Source organism: Electrophorus electricus, chromosome 8, assembly GCF_041902795.1.
Source record: "Electrophorus electricus isolate QZ-2024a chromosome 8, ASM4190279v1, whole genome shotgun sequence".
NCBI classification, from domain to species: Eukaryota; Metazoa; Chordata; class Actinopteri; order Gymnotiformes; family Gymnotidae; genus Electrophorus; species Electrophorus electricus.
Window position 1 is genome coordinate 15,416,638 of NC_137504.1, and position 26,637 is coordinate 15,443,274.

The 26,637-nt window shown below is 43.6% G+C and overlaps 1 protein-coding gene across 16 annotated transcripts in view; it reads left to right on the top strand.

Moving 5' to 3' along the window:
* Positions 1-26,637, top strand: part of rapgef6 (Rap guanine nucleotide exchange factor (GEF) 6) — a 61,000-nt gene that overhangs the window by 20,981 nt on the left and 13,382 nt on the right. For 9 of the 16 annotated variants that reach the window (XM_081719580.1, XM_081719582.1, XM_081719584.1 and 6 more), the window contains 14 exons: positions 10,985-11,137; positions 11,446-11,626; positions 11,993-12,129; positions 13,285-13,443; positions 14,107-14,259; positions 15,488-15,652; positions 16,413-16,520; positions 16,666-16,902; positions 17,428-17,536; positions 17,739-17,982; positions 20,257-20,414; positions 22,408-22,422; positions 23,446-23,686; positions 25,703-26,092. In XM_081719580.1, the coding sequence (XP_081575706.1) occupies positions 10,985-11,137; positions 11,446-11,626; positions 11,993-12,129; positions 13,285-13,443; positions 14,107-14,259; positions 15,488-15,652; positions 16,413-16,520; positions 16,666-16,902; positions 17,428-17,536; positions 17,739-17,982; positions 20,257-20,414; positions 22,408-22,422; positions 23,446-23,686; positions 25,703-26,092 (2,450 nt within the window). Of the gene's footprint in view, positions 1-851; positions 1,247-6,334; positions 6,481-10,984; positions 11,166-11,445; positions 11,627-11,992; positions 12,130-13,284; positions 13,444-14,106; positions 14,260-15,487; positions 15,653-16,412; positions 16,521-16,665; positions 16,903-17,427; positions 17,537-17,738; positions 17,983-20,256; positions 20,415-22,407; positions 22,423-23,445; positions 23,687-25,702; positions 26,093-26,637 lie in introns of those variants that run through there. The other 7 variants (XM_081719585.1, XM_081719587.1, XM_081719576.1 and 4 more) reach the window with 7 other exon arrangements.

Below are 26,637 nucleotides of genomic sequence, written 5' to 3' on the forward strand. Positions count from 1 at the left end.
GGGGGGGGGAGCAGGAGTCAATGTTTAGGTCTATATTTAGTCCCTGCTCATTGGCTTAGTTTCCACGCCGCCGCAGAAGTGTGCCTTTGTCCTTGTCACAAAAGAGTGCGGAAACGGACTGCGTTCTGTGCGGACGGGATGCATTAACCTAGCGAGCAGTTTCAGCTTTTTGTTGTGCATCTCGCTCTCTCTTTGTAAGTGATTTATGCTTCAGTGTTATTTATGTGCATGAAGCATACCAAAGACACCAGGCTTTATACGGTCTGATCGATAAAGATGCTCCCCCCCCCTCCCCAACATCGAGCCGACGGCCAATAGCTCTAATGCAGTCTCCCTCCCTCCCCTGGCTCCCCCACGCCGCACCCCACCCTGGTGCTCCCTCCTTCGCTCCCTCCCTTATGCGCCCTTCACAGGTGATGTCATTCTTTTTCTGCTAGGCTCCCCCCCCCCTCCCCTCCCCTCCCTGCCCGTTAGATGTTGCGACTTGTCCAGCGGACGGGAGCTTCTCCTGGGGGAGCTGTGTCAGGGATGTGCACTGGGCGCTGGAGTACAGCAGCAGGCAGACGGGCCCCACAGCTGGAGAGGTCCGTGCGTACGCAACCCCCCTCCTCCCCTCCCCACACCATCCGCCGCTCTCAGCAGTCACAGGAACGGGAGTGCTGCGGCGTGCGGAGTTTGCCGCGTGGCGCACGAGCTCCGGCTACACAGGAGGCGAGCGCTGCCGGAGTCGGCCCACTTTCCTGCGGCTCAGCCCAGAGTGTGGAGCTGGCGGTCCTCGCCAGTACCAGACCTGGACTCTATCTGTCTGTCTATCTATCTATTTATTTATTTATTTTCTTTAAATTCGGGGACACTTGATTGCTAGGACTTGTTTCTCTTTTTGCGTGGAGACTGCCCAGCTGTTAAATCAATGACTGAATCCCTGCAACTGATGCGATGTTTTGGAAAAACATTTTTTTCTTTGTGATTATTTGCAGTGGAAATGGATGAATCCTGCGAGTAACCCTCCCATGGCTTGCACATTTTTTCCAGAAGTATTTATTTTAATGCTATTAGCTCAATCTTTAGAGATTTTTTTAGATTTTTTGCTCTTCTGAAGATCCAGGTGGAACGTGGTGAAGAGCAGAGATTAGTGTTGCCTTTTCTCTTTCTGCCTGGTGAAAGGGGAAACTTTCCCCTCACAGCTTGGGAAATGGCTTTCCTAGTCCGTTGCTATGCCAACTGCTTGCAGCCATGGTCCTCCAAAGTAAGTGATGTCATAATGCTTGTGTGCCTAAGGATGTAAAGAGTAGCCTGTGTGTTTCACTTGGGTCTAAACCATTCAGTGATTTAAACTATGCAAATGTATACACCGTTTTAATGTTTATATTCATTCAATGCGAGTAATACACATCTTTAAGTTTAGTTCATATTTGTTAGTGTATCACATTATAAAAGATTAATCATGCCACTGTGATGTTCAGTCAAATAAGTAACTAAATAGTAGTAGTAATAATAATAATAATAATAATAATGTGTAGATAAACACTTAAAAGTTGAATTAACATTAAGATTACTATTTTATTTAAAATTAAAGAGCATACTCCATACTTCAGCATGATATACTGTATTCCTTTGGACTTTATATGTATATAACAGAAATTTGCAAGGACAGAATGTTATATTAAAAAAATGTATCCAGTTTTACCCCCATATTCCCAGTATAGTTGTAGATGAGTAGATGGTTTAGAGCAGGTCTTTCCTGTTGCAGGTGTGTACCTGATCAAAGATCTCAGCTGAGAGCCATCATTACAATAATTTAACCAGTTCTGATCTGAAATCTGAATCTGTTACTTGATTCAGTAGTTCACTGGAAGAATTCACACAACCTGTAGTGAGTTCTACAGTCGGAGTGCCTAGTTATTAAAAAAAACAACAACAAATCAATAAATAAAAGCAAATGCCATGGCAAACTGTTTACCCAAAGCATGAAGAAAAAAGCATTTTAGATGGATGCCTTTAAAAATATGCTCCAAAAGCACTTCTGAATTCTCACTAGCTGAGAATAATGAATGTGAAGTGGCACATACATCCTTCTAATTGTAATCACCAATATCTACATAAGGCACTTTTCCTCAGTATGATTGATGGAGGACGTCTTTTCTCACAATGCCTTGCGTACATGCCTTCAAAGCAGTTCGGGGGTCAGTCTATCCTGACCTTCATGCCAAGCCCAACAATAACCATCAAAGCATCTAATTTGTCACTCTAACAATATTATTTTAAGTCACTGTTGCAAATCTTAACAAGCTGAAAAATTTCAATGTACTTTCAGTTGTCTTGAAATATTAAATGTTTTCATTACTCTCTTATTTTTATGTTGTTGTTGACTCATTTCTCTGAGAGGTAATTGGTTAATGTGAGCCTTACCGTGCAGCCATTATCTGTTCGCCATGCATTAATAAATAAATCTTATGAAAGTAGTCACGTTAGGCTGCTTGTTGGAAGTTAAGGGATTGCTTGCCATTTCAGAAGCAGGTCCAGGGAGGTTAATCGCATTTTGACTTGGCACTGGAACCAAATAGAACTGATTTAACATGCATGCTAAAATAGCAGTTGGGTCAGTCAGCTGTTGTTTGTGCTGAAACGCCTCTGTGATGAGAATATGTGCTGCATCAACTTCAATATATGTACTATTTACAAGTTGTGTTCATTTGATATAGATTTGCTGCATGATCAAACATTTTCTTTCCCATTGTCACACGTCTGGTTTGTCCTAAAAAAAACCAGCATAATTTGAATTTGACACTCAACTGAGCACGTGCGTGCAAAACTACACACACACACACACACACACACACACACACACAACATTTATTCTGTTTAGTGAGGAGTTCTAGCCTCTCATTTATGTGCCCCACTGTGATAGGTCTGTTATAGGAATTGGAGGACCGCCCTCATCCATAATTCAGTGGTCAGTAATGACTCTTCAGCCGCGTTCCCCAGCGCCCGCGTGTGGAGCAGCGCTTTTGCATCTCCATTTATTTCCTGGTGTCCAGCCATCTTCGAACTTGGCTTTGCAGTGAACCTCCTGGCAGCACTGTTAATGGTGCCCTGAAAGCCATTAGCATCTATTTTCCTCTTATTTACGGTCTACATCTCAAGAAACCCATCAGTCGAAGTTGGTCTTGTGTCCCTACTCTCCTGATTTTGACGGTTATCCCTGCAGCTTATGACTGGTACCCTTTTTACCCACATGGCGAAGTCCACACTCAAGTATGTGGTGATTAAAATGGTTAGCACCTTTTAAAAGGGCCTGTCGAGAGCTTCCACTGAACTGTCTGGAATCTTTATGTGTAATATTGCTGAGCAGATATGGTAACACTTGTATGGGCAGTGCAGATGTTCCGGCTGAATGTTTTTTCAGGTGGTCAAATGCTTGAGTGTTTTTCATTGTCTCCGCCTTGGCAGGAGTTAAGCTGTGAGCCACCAGAAAAGCTTTTTTCTTAGTCTTACCTGCTTCAAATTGGCAGATTTATCTTGATTTAGAGAAGCTTAATGTCATAACGAAATGAGAGCATATTTGTAGGCACTGTGACTGAAAATTTTGAAGTGAATGCTTCAAAAATATATACATAAGAAAAAAAACAAGGTTGTTTTTTTTTTTTTTTGTGGCTTCAAAATTCTCTACAGATCCTCCTGGAATGGGCTCAGCTGCCTATATTGTCATAATGTGGCTTTAGTGCTGCCCAGCATGTCTTGCCAAACAAGGTCAAAGTCTTACCCTTGGGCAAGTTGTGCTTGAGACCTGTCCTTGTTGTCCGTCTCATACCAGTTTGTTAGGATTCAGCCTGTAGGTTTCCCTTCACTCTGCGTCAGTACTAAGCAGCTCAAGGTAACGTGCTCAAGCAGCTTCGACATCGATTACAGACCAGCTTTTGCTTTGAAAATTCATAATTTTACAGTTGGAAGGGAAAATGAGGCTGGCCTAATGTATAGTACATTGATCCTTATCGCCTCGGCTTCCTGTCCAGATGACACCCAAAACCTCCCAGGGCAGGGCAGCTAAAAGCTCTCAACCTCTGCTTGGCCAATATTCAGATGTTAAGAGCCATAGTTAAATAATGCATTGCATTGTTTTTGTTTGCACAAACATTGTAGGTTTTGGAACTGGCATGATAGAACCAGACTTTGAAAGAGATGTATTGAATATAACTGCACTCTGAAAATGATCGACAAAAGTGATAAGATAAATAAGTATGTCTTTTTTTAGTTAATTCATTTTGAAACTTACAATTAGGACTGTGAAAAAGTATTGGTGGTGCCATGCCATCTTTGATTTGCTTTATTAACAAACAGTATTTATCAAATCTGTAATACCAAACAGCATTTGTTAGTTTGATCTTTGATGACACTGTATTGATTACTCTCAACTTTTTCTGTTTTCTTTCTCTTTGTTTGCTTTATCACTTTATGAGCAGTTTTGTGCTGTAAAACCTTCCTGGCTAGACCTTTAAAGCAGACTATATTTGATACCCTATTACGTACTGTATTGATCGCTGTGTTTTGCTGTCTCCCCTGTGATTTCTTCCTAATAATAAAAAAGAAACTGCCACAGTTTTAAACGTGAGGTATAGGATATGAGATTTTCTTAATTATTAGTAGTCAATACTAAATTGCCCATGACAGACTATACAATGAGTATCGGTGCAACTAATCCTGTTACGTCTAACCCTTTCCATATCATCCTAATGTCATCATTCACCATCTAATTACTCACTTCTGCTTCAGCCATTGGGCTAATGTTTCAGCCTTGCTTCTCACATAACTAGCTATCTCCATTATCTTTGTGTTATTGATTATCCTGTCTGCTGTAGGTGAAGGGTCCTTATATATTGTCATCTGTAAATTCAAAGCACAGTGGGTCCAAATTCCCCCTTAGGCAATTTAAGTCTCACCGTTTGCTTTGAAAGGCCTTCTTCACTTTCGTTCATGTAGTCAGACAGAGGGAACGTAAATCCCCATTGGCTTGTCCAGACCAGAGCCGGCAGAAGGATGGGCGAAGCAGGAAACGACCTTGCGCGTGCTTAAGCCTTGCTTCCGAAAAACGTGCAGGTCAACAATGTTGCGTGCCACTCGATGACTATTGCCATCCAGAGAGCCAAAACAAATGTGCCGGCCTAGATCAGGGCCCTGAAAACGGCGCCCCACCCCCTGAGTGGTTTGGCCCTTATTCAGGCCTTGTCTCATGACCCATATCGGCTGTGAAAGAGCTGACAGGAAGCATCTGTGAGTGCAGGCATGGGGCGCAAAGGCCAGCGCTTTGGCTGGTTTGAGCATTTAGCCTCCCCGCAAGTATCACAACCTGGCGGAGGCACTCCTAACCTTGCTTTCTGAACTGCGCCATCCTGTTTCTCATGCAGTGATCATTCAGAGCTCCTCTCAGGCCCTCAATCCTTGCATTGTGTTTCGCTTACCTGAAACAAATGGACTTGAACAAGGCACAAGGTCTTTAATATGTTTCCAATCTACCACTGCACTGGCACTATACTGGCACTGGCTATGCCTAAACATCTAAATAAAGGTACATCATCTTGACACACTCAGTAAAGATTCCTGGCCATCAACACCCCACACAACACCTCTAAGACCAGTGACCATTAAAATTCTGCTGTTCATTGATGGACAAGTATGTCCTTTTTAATCACTTTCATTAAGAGCGCGCAGTTTTTTGTGAAAAAAACAGTGCCAGCCACAAACATGAAACCACAGCTGATTTTGACCGGTTGTCCTTTGCTATTGGCATCTGTCGTTCTTGAGTAACCTGTAGGCTGCTTGCTCTTGTTCTCTTAGACATACCAGATCAGGCAGCCTGCCACAGGTCACTCTCAGTATACTCCATGAATATTCACACCTAAGGCATGCTTTCCTGGCAGAACAGCTAAGGCCCCGTTTCCCCTCTAACAGTGCTGTTCCTTTCGCTATTCTTTTGGACTTCATTGAAGTATACTATTTATTTTTTATTTTTTTTGTTTTTATTGTATTCTTTGTTTTGCATTTAACAAAGAATAATTTTATTCTTCATTAAATGCTCTTTAATGTAATCTGTAAATACTATTGTTGCATGTAGTAACATGATCTCCAAATGCATGTAACATAATCCCTTAATACTGTTTTTGCCCTTAGATTTAATAGAATATTATCTGCCATGGCAAAGAAAATTCAGGGACTTTTGTCAAAAACTAGAAGGAAAGCGGATGAACGTGCATGTGTGCATAGCAAATCACTTCCTCTATGTCACAACCATTACATTTTTGAACAGCTCACAGTTGTGGAATGTACACAGTGAATTTCCTTGAAGACAATGGTCTTGATCTTCTCAAAGTTGACGAACTCACTTTTTCTCAGCTGCTCCTTAATATACCTTAATATACCTGGGGTGGACTGTGTCTATTAATATGTCTTCTGTTTTTGGATATACATGACTGTAACAACACTTATGTAAGTAAAATCTTTCTGTTTTGAGATTTTTGGTTGAACATTTTTGATTTATAAATAGTGCTTCTTATTGATTGGGAGAATTATAGAAAGTTAACTGTAAATTGTAAAGACTGGAAATGCCGAATATGCCCCCAATAATTTTCGGACACTTAGTTTGCAGTCTGCTTTCTACCCAAGTACAGATAACATTTCAATTTTGCTCTGGTGAACTGCTCTAGTTCATCTGGCACATAGCCTGTCTTGATCGGTGGCTATATCCATTCTCTGTCTCTCTCTCTCCATCTCTGTTTTCTCTGCTTCTTCGCCTTCACACCTGTCAACTCCAATTCCAACCTCAATTCATTACAACTCCCTACTTCCGGCTGGCTTCAACTCAGCTGCCTAAGGGTTACAGTGGAGCCCCCAACCCCCCAATCTCCTGCTCTAATCTCTCTTATGAATCTCTTAATGAAGAGAATCCGGCTGGATAGTCTCACTGTTTTCGGGGAGGGTGGGTCAGGGCTCTGGGTAAGATACTCTGGGATGCGCTTTGCTCTGGTTCAGCCAGAGTTTAATGGGATGTAGAAGAGTCTGAGCTGCTCCTGTCCTCCTATAATCCCATTAAGATCCGGCATACGCTGGCCTTCATTGATCAAAGCTGAGCACTATGGGGCTAATTTTGGAGAGTCCTTTCCCAAGTGATCTCCGTCAGCGAGGAAGGAGGCCGTGACACTGGCCAGCCTGATGTCTCCTGGTGGCTTTTTGGTGGCAGGTGACAGAGACCACTCCTCTGGTTCCTTTGTGTGACCTTTTTTTGTGCATGAGCCAAGGTTGGTGTGTCCTGAAGTGGGAATGTTTCTACCCTCTTCCTCCATTCACTAATTCAGTGTGCTTCCATTTTGAGGCTGAAGTAACACAGCTCCTTGTTGAAAAGTGGGTTTCAGCTGCCGTATATCAAATTAATGGAATTACTCAGCCTTGTGTTAGGCTTAGAGCTGATCTGCAACAGTGGGGCTGTGACTTCCTACTGAATATTTATGCATTTTGCATTACTGACATCTGCAGGCTGATAAAATTCATAGCCTTAACTGCCCTGACACCATTTCCTGACTGCCTGATATTGAAATTGTAATTCTCTCTTTTGGGGATGTGTAAACTCTCAAAACCTTTGTCCTATGCCTTTATATCCATCCATCCATCCATCCTTCCATCAGATGTTTTGAAAATCAACACAGCAGAAGGCCCCTGGCAAGGGATTTTCTGTGTGATCACAGATAGCCAGCTTCATGCAGGGCAGTTCTTGTTTTCCACCCTTAAGAATAAATGGTAAACAGCCTTGCTGTTCACTCCACATCCTGCCCTGTTCAGATAGCAGTGTTGAAGGTAGAGGTAACGATTAGGGGTTATGCTAATTGGACTGCTATTAGCGTAATTGTCTTCTGTGATGGGAGTCCTGCATGCTGCACCGGGGCTGTTATAAGTTGCCTTCTGTCAATGGCCTGTTTTACTGCGCCCCAAACACGCTCGTGATTCACAAGCCTGAACCCTGAATGATGGCGCTGGGCTTTTTTTTATTAATGAAAAGCTTCATGGAGTGGCTTTGCTGGGTCCGTTAGAACTGCCTGTCGGTCAGCAGGGAGAGTAACACACTGTAGCACTCTGATGGACACGAGTTGTAGTCAGACACTCGCAAGGCGCTGACTAGAGGACGCAGTGAACCTGGCAAATGTTTGTCTAGCTCTGTAAATGACAGAGGTGAAGCAACATCTGGCTGCATGAATAATGCAAATCGATCTCTGCCCGCAGATCTAACTGGGAACAGTCACCATGGGGTGATTTGTCCCCTTTGAGTTCGCTACTGCTATTCCATAGATAAGACATTATATGTTTTTATATTACCTTGTTTTACTGTGATTCAGGACTTGTTCCTACAACTGATTCAGATCCACAGGCAAGAGCTCCTGGATTTCTCACTATGAGGATTGACATAAATGGAGAATAGCTTTTATCCCCATGATGCAGGCAGAGGTTGATCCATGCAGGTGAAAAGAGTTCATCTCCACCATATGGATTAAATATGGGGAGATAAGACAGAGAAACTCTAATGGCAGAGTAAAAGCTACGAAGATGCTGTGGCCTTTAGAAGTATCTGGCCTGGAAGAGCACCTAATCCAGCTGCTCCCTGCCCCGCGGCCCCTCACAGAGGCAGCCGCCATACAGACCCACTGGCATGTTTTAATGATGGGCCCTGCTGTGCCATGTACCAGCCGGTCAAAGCACTCTATTCTGGGCCCTTAAGAGCCACAACAGAGCGCACTTCATTATCAGCTAGCACATGCTAAGCAGCACATGCTAAAAAGCACACACTAAGGAGCAGATGGTAAGAAGCACACGCTAAGCAGCGCTTACATGCTGCCTCTCAGGAAAGGCAGCTGAGAGGACCACTGCTGCTCACTTTTTCCGCCTGTGGGAACCGAGGAAAACTTGTGGAAAGAGTGAGTCAGACAGCCAAGAGCTCAGTAAAACTAGCGGTTCCTTTTCTGACAAGACTGTGGTTTGAGGAAGTTTCAGGTCCAGGTGGAGCTTGTTTATGCAATATGGCAGAAGGGAAGTGCACATTTATATTTAATTCCTCGCCATAATCATTAATTCATGGTGTGAGCAGGAGAGCCCCAGAGCCGAGGGGGTGGTCGACGGCAATTAAGCGCCGCTCTGCAAATTGGCACAGTGAGACCACAGCAATTAGTAGGTCCTTCCCTTTTGCCGCCCTTCTCTCAAATGCCTTCATTACGAGCCTATGAGAATGCCTGAAGTTCATGCACAGGATGAAAGCATGACGCCCATCTTGGTAGCATCACTACCCTCGGTAAGGGTCCAAGCTGCTAGCCCATCTTCTGCATCTGCCATTTTGGCTCTGATGGAAGATTCAGAATACCTTTTGGAAATCAAGTGTCATTAGCTGATTCACTGGAGCTGAGAGGGTAATGAGAAAACACTTGTCAAAATACAGTCCATGAAAAGGAAAACAACGTGTCTACTTAGAATCCATATCTGACATTGTGCTTTCTAAGGAGTGCCGAGTTTCGTTTTAACCTCACTCCTCACAGCTGTGTAACCACTGCAAAACAGTCAATAGATGTTTAGCAAAGTTTATAATCTCTAAGGCTAATGTACTTCCACATGCAACCACTGTCGTAATTATTATCTGTAATTCTAGTATGTTGCTGTCTGGGCTTTTTGGGCTTTGTCCTGTCATTATGTGCGTAAGCTGCTGTTCCCATCTGACATACTGTGTGAAACTCGGTCTTTGTCCTGCATGACATGGCTGCAGACCAGCAGGGCCAGACTGCTAGGCCTTCCTGGGTCTGGCTGTCCTATAGCAGCAGTGACCGATTCATGCTTGTGGCTTTAGTGTTTCGCGTAGGAAGAGGTGAAGGTGGACTGGTGGGGAGAGCTTTCTTTTTACTCTTTTTAATGGCATTATGTAGGCCTTGGCATGTTTGGGTGGGGAGATAGTAGTAACACCCATAGTCTGAGCACTTACAATATTGCATGGGAACTGGAGGCCTCCAGCCTAGCAGATTTTGACCTTGAAAGAGGTCCATCTTTGGGTGGCAATGCCTCGTTTGGACATTGTAGACTGGTTTCTTGATTGGTCTTTGCCTGTTGTTCTGTATTGAGAATGGGTTCTTAATATGTGTGGGCTCTTAATATGTGTGTGTGTAATGTGCACAGCTTTAGATTTATTGCATCATTTCATGGTACGAGCAGTGTACTCGCATTGTATGTTGATTGCATGTGAACTTTTGTTTTCCTTGTTACAACACTCTGAAATAATATAGAGCGATTTTTGCTGCTTGTCCTGCTAATAATTCATATGACCGTTATATGACTGTTTCAGTGCTGTATCATGGGATTGTTTTAATCCTGAAAATTTCAGCAGACTGCTAATAGCACATCTCAGCTTCACCTCACCCCCCAGTTTTGAAACAGTCTTGCGACTAACTCCTCTGGCAGGGTCCCTGGCTGTCTCTTTGATGGGGCCAGTGTCACAGCTGTGCATCACTGCTCCTTCAGCTATAATAGACAGAGGCGTGTTCAGGGAAATACAGATTGAGTGGCACACTCGCTGCTCTTCAGATTTACAGTCACTCCTCCCACAGGGAAGTTTGTAGCCCTCATAGGTCACCTGTCAAGCACAAAATACTGTAACTCAACACGGCAAGAAATATGGTCATGTTTGAAACTTGTGGGGACGCCTTTTATTTATATTAATTTCTGTTTTTGGTTGGTTATTTTATGTCTTTGCTAGTGGCGTTCTTGTTGTTCTTATGGGTTTTGATTTCCCCTATCCTCTCTGTTGAAGTGATGGTCACATAAAACTGTAATGTAATGGGGCACAATGAACACTCACAAATAACTCACTAGTTACACAACTGGACACTTGCTGTTGGCCACTTGCAGATTCACATCACTTTACCTCGCTTGTGCTAACAGTTCTTCTCTTTTTGTTTTGATTCTAAAGCTTCCTGGAGACCTTAGCAAGATGCACTTGACTGACCATCAGCAGTTAATGCACATAACTGACCATCAGCAGGTGATGCATATGCCACCCAGCCAATCAGGATGCAGCATTGCAAGTGATTCGGGAAGCAGCAGCCTATCAGATATTTACCAGGTACAGCAGCCTATCAGATATTTACCAGGTACTGTTTTTTTCAACCTTTTCTTTTGTTTTCTTTCACTGTAAATGTATGTAGTGTCTTTGCATAAAAAACTGTAGAATATCTCACCAGCCAGGATGTCTACATATGTCATTAGATACTCATGGGCTATATCATATCATAATGTCATGACAAATAATTCTTAGGATTTGTCCCAAAGCCAGGTTAACCCTTTCATGTCTGCATACCAATCAAGGGTGCAAAAGTACACATGAAAGTATACGTGAACAGCAGGGATGTTTATATTCTCATGTGCACACAGGCCACTGAGAGTGAGATGGGTGACGTGGACCTGTCCGGGCTGCCCGAGGCCCCTGTCGACTCAGAGGACGAAGAGGAGGAAGACGAAGACATCGAGCGCACCTCGGACCCTCTGCTTGGCAGGGACCTGGTGCGTGAGTGCCTGGAGAAGGAGCCCGCAGATCGCAACGACGATGACATCGGTCAGCCTTTCTCCCATTAAACATGAATAAACATTAAGGCCGAATACTGCCAGTTCCTGCTATCGATTTGCTCATCAAATAGTTGACTTTATTAGAGTACTGCGAAGAGAACACGGGCATGTTCCTACTTAGCAGGTGTTGAAATTCTCTTTTTAAGCCTGTCTGGTTTGTAGGCATTTAGAGAACCACAGTCATTTCTGAAGAACCTATTTTGGAACACAAGGCTGTAATATGCAAATGTTGATGTAGTCGCAGGTGTTAATGGGAATAACAGCCATACATCTTTCCTTCACTGAAACATTGTCCCATATCTCACGCTCTCTTTCTCTTTCTCTATTACTCACCCCCATGTTGTTTCACATACAGAACAGCTCCTGGAATTTATGCATCAGCTGCCTGCCTTTGCCAACATGACCATGTCTGTGAGGAGGGAGCTGTGCACAGTTATGGTATTTGAGGTGGTGGAGCAGGCAGGCACAGTTATGCTACGTGACAAACAAGAGGTGAGTGCCAAGAAAAGTTCACCACCTCATTTCTTGCTTTCATATCTCAAGCCTCCACTATTTTAGTAAGTACACTTCAGTCTCTTGGTTTCTCACACATACATACATACATAGGGAATGCCTTAAATACCACTATTAACAGAGGTTGTGCTTTACTTACTACCACAATACAAATGTGGCTCAGTGTTTTAACTGTAGTGCTTTTTCCTTTGTCGTGAGCCTGAGTGTGGGTACTGTGGAAATAAAGTTGTGTGGCTTTGTCACACTTGGCCAGGCCTCCTCCTGCACATGCACGCTGCACACTCACTCATGAAGCAGGCTAATTAATTACGTTACATCCTCAAATGAAAGGGAATCTGTCTGAGGCGGCCCAGCCAAGCCTGCTCCCCGCCACACGTAGTACGAGGTCAGGTGCCACTGCAACGATTCCCCAACACGACCAGCTGGGGTTTCTCTCACAGTGGGAGGGCGGGAGGGCACACAGCTGCTTGCTGCATGATGGACGGTTACAGGGTTTGGCTCATCTCTTCAAACTTGTGTTGGTACATCGGGCATATTGTGTGGTGTGTGCGTGTGTCTGTGATGAGAAACTGCATAGACAAAGTAATCAGAAGGTTGCCATTTCAAGCCAAACCACCCTTAACCCTCAATTACTCAATTAGTTGTGTTCATCCATAATTGTAAGTCAGTTTGTATAAAGTCAGCTAAATGACATCAATGTAAAAATGTGAAACAAAGTGAACAAAAAATGATCACATTTTATGTTAAATGTTTATCACATTTTTACACACACACACACACACAAACACATGGTGACCAAATGACTAAAACACACACTGTAACACACAGCCTTAGTCAGTGTAATCTGTGTCCTGCCTTAAAATACAGCAAGTGTGACATTCTAACTTGTGGCAGGCTGAAATATTTTCATTAGCATGTTTGTGGTCAGTACGTATGTCTCCAGCAGACACCTTCAGGAAGAGAGTTTTCAGTTATGAATTCTTTGCCCTCGGTTCATCCTGCCTGCGTTCATTATGTGAGGTTTTGAATGCATGTGTAAGACATGGTCCATGGTGGACCACGCGCACTCTGCTGGTGCTTGGTAACCAGTCTTGGGTGGGGCTGGGTTGGGGCTCTTTGGTGTTTTTCTCCAAGCTGGACCTGTGGTACGTGATCCTGAACGGTTCAGTGGAGATCAGCCACACAGACGGCCGTGCTGAGAGCCTGTGCATGGGTAACAGCTTTGGCATCTCTGCTTCCCTGGACAAGCAGTACATGAGCGGTGAGGTGCGCACCAGAGGCGACGACTGCCAGGTAAGTCCCCCTCGCTGCGATGGCTCATGGACATTACTGTAAAGCCATTTTGGCAGGAAAAGAAGCAGTGGCCAAGTCCGTGGCAGGCACTTTACCTTAGTCCGGTCAATGAGGCGGGACCATAAAAATTAAACTTGTCATAGTAAACAAAATGAACTCAATTTTCTCTTCATTAGCATTGAACCTTCTACCACATATGTTGCCTTAGTCTCAGAAATTTCCCCCATAAATTATGTATTCAAAGGGGGGGGGGGAAGAGGAGAACAATGACAATATCGTTAGTCAGCAGAGGACAAAAGCAAAGCGTTGTGTTATAGCCAGCCAAAGCAGGAACATGTCAACAGCACCTAATATAGTCAGGCGGACGCCGCGGTCTCCTCTAAGCTTTGACAGAGTCATTCTTAGCTTCTGTGAGCTGCCCAGTTCCTTCATCTTCACTTCCTCTCCTGGCCTGAGGCGCATTTGTCTGCGCCAGCGCCTCAGTCAAGCTGCCTCAGCCAAGCTCTCTGTTCCCCCAGAGAGTGCCCCCCTCCCCCAGAGAGCAGTTCCATGTGCTGCCACCATGACTTGGCCATGCTGTTACTGGAGCGCCCACATCTGGTGCCCTGCAACACGCTGCTCTATCACAAGCTTACTCACTTGCCATATGTCATTGTTGACCAGTTTGTGTGCATCGCCCAAGAGGACTACTGGCGCATCCTCAACCACGTTGAGCGGAATACGCACAAGGTGGAGGAGGCAGGAGAGATTGTCATGGTGAAAGAGCACCGCGAGCTGGACCGCAGCGGCACACGCAAGGGCCACATTGTCATCAAGGTGAGTGCGCTCTACCGGCTCTTGTTGGCCCTGCGCAACACTTCGCCCCACTAACCCGGATAGTAGAAGGCTGGTTTGAGGGACCTAGCATGTCGTAGCTAGTCCCCGGTGGTTCTCTTTGCAGCATTTTGTGGGCTATGATTCCTTCAGTACATCCTCGTGCAGGATTCCCTGCAATGGGATATAATCCTCTATTAAAAAAAAATCGCTTTGCTTTTGATCAAATGCAGTTTGACATTTGTTTCTGCACAGTGTTCTGCTGTGCATAAAGCTTTTCTTCTTCTGCTAGGCAGTAGTTCTTTGTGTAACTGTCAGAAGCAGCTGTTGCATTCTGATCCTCAAACTACTCACTAGTTTCAGTGGAGTTCATGTATAGAGTATATGACTTTCTTTACAGAAATTACATCAGAATGGCCAACACTGCATATTTTTCTGTCATCACATTGCTTTAGCAGTCAAAGCAGTCTGCCTGTGTATGGCTACGTATTGATTCAGTAAGAGTGCCTGTTCACACGTGTAAATAATTTTTTTTTTTTTTTTTTTTTTTTTTTTTTAGAGAAACACGGGAATCTATTCTGTTTAGGCTTTGAAAAAGTGTGTTACACAGAGCTGAAGAATTTGAGGGAGCACAATGACATCTCATGATTTCTGAGTTTCCCAATGCATCTGAGAATATTGTAGTATGAACTAGTTTTAGTCTAACATCATGAGGTCTTGTATAGATGGAGTAACTTTGTGATGGTAATAGTGAAACTATATGTATTATTTTGCCTGTGATCATTTCAGTTCTGCAAGGACTGAAATTCCCCACTACCTCTCAGCTTGTGTTCCGTCTTTCTGTTATTTTATCAAACACCACACAGGATTGCAAGTACTTGGAATTGAACAAATACAAGTACATTTCTTTGTACAACATTGTGAAGGCATTCTATTTCCTTCCCCTTCTGTTGGTTTTATCATATGGCACCTAAATACCACTCCTGTAATCCAGATTCGCTTTTGGCATCTATACTCCAAGTTAGCAGTCCAGCATTTTTGGTCTTATATAATCCTTTAGTAAATAAAACTCTTAATGTTCTTTACTCTTCTGAAGTCCTTGTTGCTGTCTTCAGTTTCTTTACAGTTTTGTCAGTAGTTATGCTGTAAAGCTTTGTTTTGTGTCTAGAATGCGAGTTTGTTAACTGCGAGTTTGACACGCATTAAATCGCATTTGCCTGGGCTGATTCAGGGTACTCCAGAGAGGTTGATCATGCACTTAGTAGAGGAGCCTTCAGTGGTGGACCCGACCTACATCGAGGACTTCCTCCTCACCTACCGCACGTTCCTATCCAGCCCTATGGAAGTAGGCAGGAAGCTACTAGAGTGGTTCAAAGTAGACAGCCTCAGAGACACGGTGAGTGTGGTGTGTGTGGGTGTGTGTGGGTGGCGCGCGCAAGGTTATGTGTATGCAAGAGAAAAAGAGAAAAAAATATTTAATTGATTTTGTTTCCTTCCTGCTTTGACACTGAGGTACATACAGCAAAATTAGGAGCAGACAGACGTGATAACTCATTTATAGTTTCTTTAGCAAAATTCTTTTGCCCTCGGTTCATCCTGCCTGCGTTCATTATGTGAGGTTATATTATAATTATATATTATAATATATAATCATAGTCAAAACAATGATTTAATATAATAGGATGCTTATTTTTTATATACAAAAGTTAAAATGATTCAGGGAAATAAAGACTTTTCTTATGGTATTTTCTAATTAAGCAAAGGTGGCTGGGAACCACAAAAGCTCTCTTTCCATTTAGACATGCCAGAATTAAACAGCAAAGGGTTAAGGACCTCCAGCCGCATATCTTTCCATTAAGCTGTCGAACACTCCTTTGTAACTGTTGGGTATAGGCTCTGCTATGGCTTATGGGAACTGTTTGTTCACACATGAAAGTGACCTGTTGGCACCTCTGCCATCTTGCTTCAGAACTCACTAAACATGCTTTCATATGAGCTGACATACAAGCTTTCCCAATAACAGTAAGGGTTTAAACATCCAAACTCTGTTTTTCCCCTGGCGCTTAGTAGACCTCATTCTCACCTGATGGAAATGATCCTAATTTGCATTGTTTGTTGTGACAGAAACACGGCAATTATTCTCTTCCCTCATGCAGGTCACACGAATAGTGTTGTTGTGGGTGAACAATCATTTTAATGATTTTGAAGGAAACCCTTCTATGACGCAGTTTCTAGAGGATTTCGAGAAGCTGTTGGATGAAGCGGTAAGAACATATCCGGTGCATTGTTGACCTCAGCCAAGTCATTTTAATAAAACAAAAAAAACGTAAAAGCTAAGATAAATCGGGATGCATAGTTTTCTTACACACATGAATCCTACAGTAACAGAATCGCACATGTTGACCCCAGACACAGCTCTCTCTCTCGACTGCCCCCACTCAGAAAATGAAAGGTCACCTGAGGCTGCTTAACATCGCCTGTGCGGCCAAAGCAAAGTGGCGGCAGGTGACACTGCAGAAGGCATCGCGAGAGGCACCGCTGCACTTCAGCCTGCAGGGCGGCAGCGAGAGGGCCTTCGGCATCTTCGTCGAGTCGGTGGAGGAGGGCAGCAAAGCTGCTGAGGCTGGCCTGAAGCGCGGAGACCAGGTGATGTGAGAGCACACGCTCGTACGAGAGCTCTCTGTGGTCGACTAAATGGGAACAAACAAGACAGTGGTGGTTGGGGGTTTATTATTTGTAGTGGAGTCTGGTATGGATGTCTTTCTTTCTTTGGTTGCTCATCTCACCTCAAAGTATTTTTCACACATATTGCCCTTTTCTCTTCCTCACCTTTGATAGCTTTGATTTCTTAGTTTGCAGTCCATGTATATCATACTATAAAGGAGAACATGTTTTATATGTATGTTTAGTGAAATATAATTTCAGTAACAGCTCTGTTAGTTGTATGATGTATTGGTGATACTTTATTTTTACTGTGAAGAGAAGTATGGTTATAGATGTTGCAACAAAGGGTGTGTGTTTTTGTGTATGCATTATACAATGTATGTATGTAATGTTTCTAAAGGTGTCTTGTGAATAGAAAATGCCACTGCAGTATAAAAAAAGATTTAACATTTTTATGTAAATGAAGAATTTATTCTGGTTGCTTGATGCTACCTGTCTTCCTCACAGATAATGGAGATTAATGGTCAGAACTTCGAGAACATCTCCTACTCCAAAGCTATGGACATTCTGAAGAACAACACCCACCTCTCCCTCACTGTAAAGACCAATATCTTTGGTATGTTCCATTCCAAATTCAGTTTCCTGATAACAAACAAGATAAAAAGAATTGGTCTGAATTTGAAATCCACAAAAGGTATCCAAGAAGTAGTGAGACCATGGTTTTCTAAACGGCTCCTGGCAAAGGCGGGTCAGACCAAAACATATCTTCTCCACTATGGCCTACGTGCACTGAAACCATACTCATGTCTCTGCCCCAGTCTTCAAAGAGCTCCAGAGCCGCATCAGGCACGAGAAGAAGAACGGCAATATCCACATCCCCAAAATCCAGGACAAGAAGGGCAACCGCTTCTCCATCGCCGAGCTACCAGGGGACCTTGAGTTCCCCACAGATGGCAAGAGCCACAAGAAGCTGAAGGCCAACACTGTGTCAGGCGGCCGCAACAAGATACGCAAAATGCTGGAAAAGACCCGATTCAGCATCCTGCCCCCCAAGCCCTTCAGGTGAGGAGAGCGTGGGTGTGGGATATGACCATGGGATTTATTCAATTACTCTCATACTGGATTTATTTACTTATGAATTCTGTAAAAACTGAAACTGGTATTTAGCAGCCCAAGGTCTCCGTGCTCATTTTAATACTTGCAAAGCAACCATCGAGTCTCCAATTAGCACGTAAATAGATGGTGTCAGTTCTGAATATTCATACTGTATAAATTAATAAATATGAATCTGTTTGAATCATTTTGACTACTACTGCATGTAACTGTGCATACTGATTGGAATGAGGCTGGCTTATTAAAGAATGATTAGGTCAAGTCACTGTCACTGTGTCTGCGAATCAAGAGTCACAGTCCTGTTCTTAATACAAGCATTTCAAGAGTCACAGTCCTGTTCTTAATACCTGCCTGCAAGTTTAGCCTCATTTCACTGGTCACTGTCCACGTTCCAGCTTCCTCTAAATCTGTTCTTTCCCCATCATTGGGGCTAAACTTGGAAAAAGATCAAATGAAAGGTTCCCCAGACCCTCAATAAAAATGCCATTTGGGCTGCGTATTGATTAGCCCTCAGTCTCTTAGCCGTCACTCCCATTTCCTGGGCTCCATGGAAACATGCCATGGGAAAAGTGCCCTGTGTCCCCCCGACGCCCACCCTCCATCACCTGTGCACCCTTTCGCCTTCATTCAGCTTTGAGCTGCAAGTCATTATGACAGTGGATGAAGCAGACAATGGCAGGAAGCTGGACCAGTCCAGGTGTCTGTGACAGAAGTGGTACCACTGTGTGTTGTATGGATCCACAGGCTGGGACAGGTGTATCTTAGGTGGCCTGATTGTAATCTGAAGGCTGTTTTCCTGAACATTTATTTGATCCATCTGTTTGTTTGTGTACATCTTCTTTTACACACAACACAACTCAGATATGGCCCTTCTGTTTCCCCAGAGGTCTAATAGACCGCTACAAAACCTGAAACCTAGATACCCATGGTGCTTCATGCATCATGCCAGTGCCAAAGCTAATCTCTTTGATAAAGGTGTTTTGTCAACACACCAGCTAAGGATTGATGCAGGCGATAAGCCTTGCTTTCACTGTTTTTGCAGTATGTTCCAAGCATGTCGGACCCAGTTAGCGAGAGAGAGAGTGAGAGAGAGGGAGAGCGAGAGAGGGAGGGAGAGAGGGGCTTTGCTTAATACTTGCTTTTTGCTCACTGTCACTTGTCTCCTGTCTTTGCAACTGCTTCACGTGCACAGGGGACTGTTTGGGTAAGAGACACCCTCACACAGCCCTCTTTCTCACACACCTGTAAATTAATATATTTTCCTTTTCTATACTTACAGTGCATTTAATTATGTTAAAGACATAAAGGTCATTTGTACATGGCTATTGGGTCATGTTGATGGTCAGGATCATGTGCAGTTTTAATGAACGAACTATTGCTGCTCTTTCAGTCTTTGTTGCAATGGTTGTTACATTTTGTGTGTGTGTGTGTGTGTGTGTGTGTGTGTGTGTGTGTGTGTGTGTGTTTGTATATGAGCCTGTGATCTGAGACCTTTCATCATTCTTTCTGAACACCATTCAAGTGCTCAAACTGACCAGTGATGGAGGTCAGCACACATAGCCAGACCCCCAAGGCCGACCACAGTTGAGAACAGACTCACCTTGCCCTACACGCTCCCATCCCTGCAGAGCACAGCGATCCGTTCCGAAAGCACATGCCAGCAACCTGCCCTGTTGTAGGCTGAGGAAGACAGGCTGAATTCTAATGAGCCAGTTTATCTGAAGGCTGCAGCCAGGGAAGTTTGATGATGAGAGAGTGGCTCAAGCTGACATCCAGCTCCTCCTTCTGAGATCTGTGCATGAATGCCACACTTGTCCTTTGGCTGTGTACTCATTGTCTCATTGAGAATGTGTAAAGGAATACAAGCCATGTGTATACCTTTTGTGTGCGTGTGCACATCTGGGTTTGGTAAATGAACTTTGATTGCCTTCTTTTATCTTTCTGTGATGCATGATTTTAGTCATGTGAACCATTACAATTGAGTGTGCTGTGTGAATGTTATGTGGATTTCTCTGCACATATTTGATACATATTATACAGAGATGCTGTTTCATCAGTCTGCCCAACCAGACTATCTAGATGCGTACTGTATGCACGCTTTATACGTAAAACAGGGAAACAGCAGCATGTACCTAAAGGATGTGTGCTTGTGTCATACCTTAGCCTCTCTCTCTCCCTCTCTCTCTCTCTCTCTCTCTCTCTCTCTCTCTCTCTCTCTCTCAGTGATGGAGGTGTGGGCCAGTCTCAGGACGACAGCATTGTGGGCACCAAGCAGTGTCGGCACAGCGTGGCCATCATGCCTATCCCAGGCAGCCTGTCTTCTAGCAGCCCTGATCTGCTCCAGCCAACCACCAGTGTGCTCGACTTCTCCAACCCTTCAGGTGAAGAAGCCCCTGTCACTTCAGTTTGAATTCTAACCCACTGCATGTGAATTTGAAATGGAAGCGTTGACCTTCAGGTGTGAAACAGGGCTTAAGCTATTTATTCAATGCATTAAGTGCGTGTATCATGATTAAAAAAAAAACTCTAACAGTGATCGGATATGGAGTCTTGAGGAAATTAAAGCGAGACCTGTTTTCCTTGGTTTCTGTTACAACCACAAGTATATTAGGATACGCTGTGTTCATCACTAGCTAGATAATGTCTGTCATTTGAGACGCAGTGAGTAGACACATAGGAGAGCCCCAAGTGACCCGTAACTAATAGCTCTCATGTCGTTCCCGTTGTCCATGTGAAGTGAGCCTGCGTGCGAGACAAAGCTACTCTCATATACTGCACAATAGATTCACCTGCTGCTGCGGGGCCCTGGGGGCAGGAGTGTTTTAGCTGTTTGTTGTGTTTCTGGATGCGTGCTTCACTGAGAAAGATGGGGGAGTGAGGGCCAGAAGAGGTGCTCTTCCTGGGCCCCATGGACAGCACAAGACAAGGCTTAGATTTGCCTTCATCCTTCCAGATGTGATTTGCCCAGAGATCTATCATCTTTTATTAGTATTTCTCCTTTTAGCCCCCCAGCCCGGTCTTTTGCAACACCTACAACGTTTCCCAACTTCCATTAAGGATCAGCACTCTTTACTGGACTCTCTGAACAAAAACATTATGTTCAAGCCTGTGTGAAAGACTATACTTCAGGGCATGAGTGCTTTATAAAGCAGTGTGTGTTAAAATGCATTCAACACTTTAGGTTTTTCTTTATTTTGTATTAAAACAATTGTTAGGCCAAACCACAGTAATTTATTACAACAAACATGATATTCATGATGGATTTGGAAACTTTGGACAGTGTGCAGAAATAGAAAAATCACTCTGGGAGGACAGGGGTATGGATGGAGATCAGAAATTCTTATATTTGGAGAATCGGCTTTAGATGATTACAACTAAAAGATCCTGTGTGCTTGGATGATGATGATGATGATGATGATGATAATATATCCATGAAATTTTATCCATGCACAGTACACTATCCTGTTAAGGAAGGATAGTTATGCAGTAGATAGCCATTCTCCCCCAGCAGTCACTGTCTATTGTTATGTCAGCATATTTCAACTGCCACTCTACAAACAGAAGATCCAATGCAAAGTCCATAATAATGAACCAGTAGAGTCTGTCGTATAGAGCTGTTTGCTGGGTTGTGTGGTACTGCATCTTATTGGCTGTGGTGGGGCAGCATAATTGGAACATGGGAATGAGACTGGAGACAGGAACAGAGGTTAAAGGGTTAGTAATGTCAATATTTGTACTGGTGAACACACTATTATTCCATAGTAATTGATTTAGCCATAGTCACAGTTAAAGAAAAGTTAGTTAGTGTACAGTACTACTTTTGTGAATCTCTTGCTATATATTGTGATTGTAATATATTTTGCAGAACAGACTCACTGACTCTCAGAAATTAAATGCATTTCTCCTGCATGAGACTCAGACATCTTGTCTGAGGGGAGGAAAACATGGAGGGCAAGACGATTGGTTTTTAATTTTTTTTCCCACACCATCTCTTTGATCTGTTAAAGACATGTTTACACAGAGAATGACATCAAAACAGCTTTTAAATGCAGATCAGAAACCAGTTGTGCCCGTTCTCTGTAACGGTCGCTTTCGGGATGGATAGGAGAGGAGCCAGTTCTAAAGAGCCACAGAGCGGGAGGCTGGGATCAGAAAGCTCTTTGTGTGGCAAGCCACACACACTCAATCGTAAACAGATGTTTGGCGGAGCGCTGAGAAGTTTCACAGAGACAGACAGACAGGCAGGCAGAGAGAGAGAGACAGACAGACAGACATGTTTTAAATGATGGTGCTAGGCCAGGCCTGCTACTCCAATTTCCTACTCTATTCTGTCCTGCCACGTTTCCAATCTGTCTGTCTTTCCTGCTTTTTCAGCTGCTGGGTTCTACTGTGAGTATAAGCCCTTTGTCATTTCTGCTATTGCATCCTGGGCTTGTATGGATATGAATAGGCATGCTGAAGTCTTGGTTTTGGTTTCTGCTCACTATGCTGAACCTGTGTGATGTACCGTATGTTTGTGTCCCCTAGTTTCACTGCATTTTAAGTTCTTGGCTGTTTAATGTTTAACACTCTCTCAGTACAACCTGGTCATGCACTATGTGCAGTACAGTAGTGTGGTAAGCATATGTGTGTTGGCCATGTCCTCACTTAATAAAACACTTTTGAATTTTCTACTGACCACAAAGCCCCATCTTAAAGTAGCCTCCATATATTAATGCTGTTTGACACTGTTTTCTTATAGTTTACCTAAGCAATGCCACCCAGAACTCTCTACCACTTTAACATAAATAACTTAACATTCAGTGGCATGTGTCCTCATTTAACTCAACTTAAATGAGACAACATTCCAGCATCTCCAATAGAAATCCATTCACCTCTAGAGCAGCTGGCATTAGCCCTGGTTCATTTCAACTACAGTCCATTAGCCACCACAAAGGTCAGGAGAGTGTTTTAGACCCATTGGTGCCCAACACATGGAACCCATCTTTCTTTTTGTGTTGGAACATGTTTGACCACCATTTTGTTTCTGAAACTCACTTATTCCCACTGTACTGTCAGCAGCACTGTCTGAGAGAACATTGTCTAGCAATGCTTATGAGAACTTTCAACAATTATTGCAGCCACTGCTGTCTGTGCAGCTAAAGGAAAATAAATCCTCTGGTTTTGTTCAAATAATAAAGTTTTTCATGGAGTACATGTTTGCAATGCAGTGTGCATGAAGGCATGATGCACTTCCTTTTCATTACTGGCTGTGTTAAGTAGCTGGCTCTTGGTCATGGCCTCAGTTAAATGGTGGTGGTATGTGCCTGAAGCAGCCTGGTCTTGACTTTCTGAGCTCCTGTGTTTTTTTTTGTTGTTTTTTTTAAAACATCTTGGGCAAATTCTATTTACCACTCTGTCCCTGTTTTGCAGACATTCCAGACCAGGTGATCCGTGTTTTCAAGGCAGACCAGCAGAGCTGCTACATCATCATCAGTAAAGACACGACGGCCAAAGATGTGGTGTCACATGTGGTCAGCGAGTTTGGACTCATCGCTGCCCCAGACACCTACTCACTGTGTGAGGTATCCGTTAGTCCGGAAGGTGTCATCAAGCAACGACGGTTACCAGACCAGCTCTCCAAATTGGCTGATCGTATACAGCTCAATGGCAGGTAAGACCAGAATTGAACCTGCTGTGTACATAACCTCTTGCTTAAGCTTTGTTGATTCAACTAACTGGTGGTTTTTTTTCACCAATTTGATCCATTGGTATGATGGTTGTATCTTTCACTGAACTCTTACTATCTTACACATGCCTTCGCTCATTTGAAAAACACTTGTTAGATAATTGAGTACCAACTGGCTACCTTGTCCTTTCTTCCTAGTCTCCCAGCCCCTTATAAGAAATGGACGCCTCTTCTTTCCGCTACCCAGCAGTCTTGCTCCGACTAGGTTAAGATGAATATTTCATTGGCTGGGTGTTCTTCTGTAGTCAGCATGTCTGGTGTCCTTCCCCCAGTACCCAACCCGGGATGCTTTCAGATGCTGCGTTCACAACCCGAGGCCTGAAGGTTGAAGCATTCCATGAAATTAGAGCATCGCCCATAAGAGTCATATTTCTTTTCCTCTCAATGCTGAGTTTACACAGTGTGTTACCATCATCGAGCTTAGCTTACATTTATTGATTAAATACCTAGGGAATGCACCATAAGTATTAAAAACATTTATAATGCTAAAATGGATTGTTATATTACACATTCAGCTAATTTCCTATTTAAAAAGGAACAGAAATATGATAAAAACATCAGTCCTAGCTGGGTATGGGTGAGGTATGGTTCAAATATTCCAATGCTTGATTGACAGCCCAATGTCATAGTCACTTTGCTGTGCTACTCAGGCATAGTTGAATATTATGACATAAGTAGGGGGAACTGGAGAAATGCATTTGAACTAACAAGTGAGAATCAAGACGCAAGTCATTTTTTTGTTCAGGGTGTGGATGGATGGTAGGTTTTAATGTTGAAAACCAGAAGAAAACAAAACTATAGCTAGCTATGTAGACTGGGAAAAATTGTAGACTTCACTACAAAATAACTGCAATCTTGGTGTCCCCTGATTTGTGGCATTATGTGAACTTCACAACTTATTTCAAATGTAGAATCTGTTACTTCAAGATTATCACTAGACTAAACTGATTCACAAGTACAAACCTGTGTTTTTTTTGCTTTCACTCACTGTCTTGCTAGGTAGCTCAAGGGTTTAAAGGGTTTAAAACAGGAATAGGAAGACTAAGCTTGAGAGTAAATCTTAGGAAGTAATTACAGATTTTTTTAAGAATTCAGCTTTATGTTCCCTGGGTCTTTAAGTGCATGGGAATGGCATTGCAACAGGCATCCCATAATGATATACTATGAGTGCACACTGGCTTGTTGGGTAAGGTTCAGGTTTCTAACAGTTTCCATCATGATGAGCAGAAAAGTTTTTCATGTGCAACGCAGATGTGCTTGTCTCCATAGCCACTATTCAAAGGCCATTAAGTCGCCTTTCTGTTGCAGAAGCACAAGCGAGGCAGCATGCATTATGGGCCCATTAGATGCAGCGCTGTAGCATGGCCCTACTGGATGCTCTCCAAGCAAAGCGGAGCAGGAAAACACCCCTTGGGTACATGTATCACTGCTGTCGGAGCCCCGTGCAACACGCCCCACTGGGCTACTGGCTTGTTTTATTGAGACTTAATGCACATAAGATTGGCGTAGAACAAGCCAGAGCAACGATATTGAAATTGGCTGCATGAGTAGAATTTGTTACGGTAGCGAGATTCTTAATGGGTCTGTGCTGCATCTTAAACTGCACTCCAAATTCAAAAAACAGTAGGCCAAATGCTCCACTCTCTGTATACTCTCACAGAAATGCCTTCATTTTTAGTTTTTCAAAAGATGTGCCATTTCATTCCTTCAAGAGGGATGTCAGCACAATGTGGCAAAGAGGTTCTGTTACTTGAAATTCCTGAAGTTGTGAAGAGAACGGTCCCCCATAGTAACCATATTTGCGCTGCATTGAATCTCAAGGTTCGCTGTATAATTTTACCGGGGCCCCCTCCAGTTTTTTCCAGGCTGACATACTTGAGCTGTTTCACTGAGCAGTGTTCCTTTGTAACTAATAAGCTAATATCGCCCGCCTCTGGTCAGGTACTACCTGAAAAACAACATGGAGACTGAGACCCTGTGCTCGGATGAGGACGCACAAGAGCTGCTGCGCGAGAGCCAGATCGGCCTGCTGCAGCTCAGCACGGTGGAGGTGGCCGCCCAGCTCTCCATGCGCGACTTCGCCATCTTCCGCAACATCGAGTCCACCGAGTACGTGGACAACCTCTTCAAGCTGGACCCCGGGGGTGGAGGAGGAGGTGGCCACCTGAAGTGCTTCGAGGAGCTCATCAACCAGGAGACCTTCTGGGTAGCTTCGGAGATCCTACGTGAGGCCAACGCGCTCAAGCGCATGAAGACCATCAAGCACTTTATCAAAATCGCACTGCACTGCCGAGAATGCAAGAACTTCAACTCCATGTTCGCCATCATCAGGTGGGCAAGGGGTCTTCATCCTGGAGCTCTGCGTAACTGTTTTGGTTGGTGGTGTTTGTTATTTCTTGAACACTGTGACCATACTTGATACTTGAATCAGCAAAACGAATTTAACATTATTTATCGAGGAGGGTGTATTTATCCTAATCTAATTGCCTATGTTGTATTCCCTCAGAAGAAAATGCTATAAACCACAGGAAACTGGTTTTAAATTGCTTTGTTGCATGTTTGTTTGTTTTTCAATTATTGTTATTGTAGGTCAAATTGTTTTGAGATTTCATAGGCCACTGCACCCTTTTCTCTCTTATTTTCTCTCTCTCCCTCACACACACACACACACACACACACACACACACACACACACACACACTCAGCTCCAAAGACTGTATTCCAAAACCAAGATGATTTCATCTTTTTTTATTGATTGTATGCAGGAGCTCCAGTGGCTTGCCCATTGCCGGGTGCCGCACTTGGTCAATATCCCTGTTGTCATAAGCAGTGGCTTTGCGAACATGGTGACATCATATTGCTGCGTGTTTGTTGTA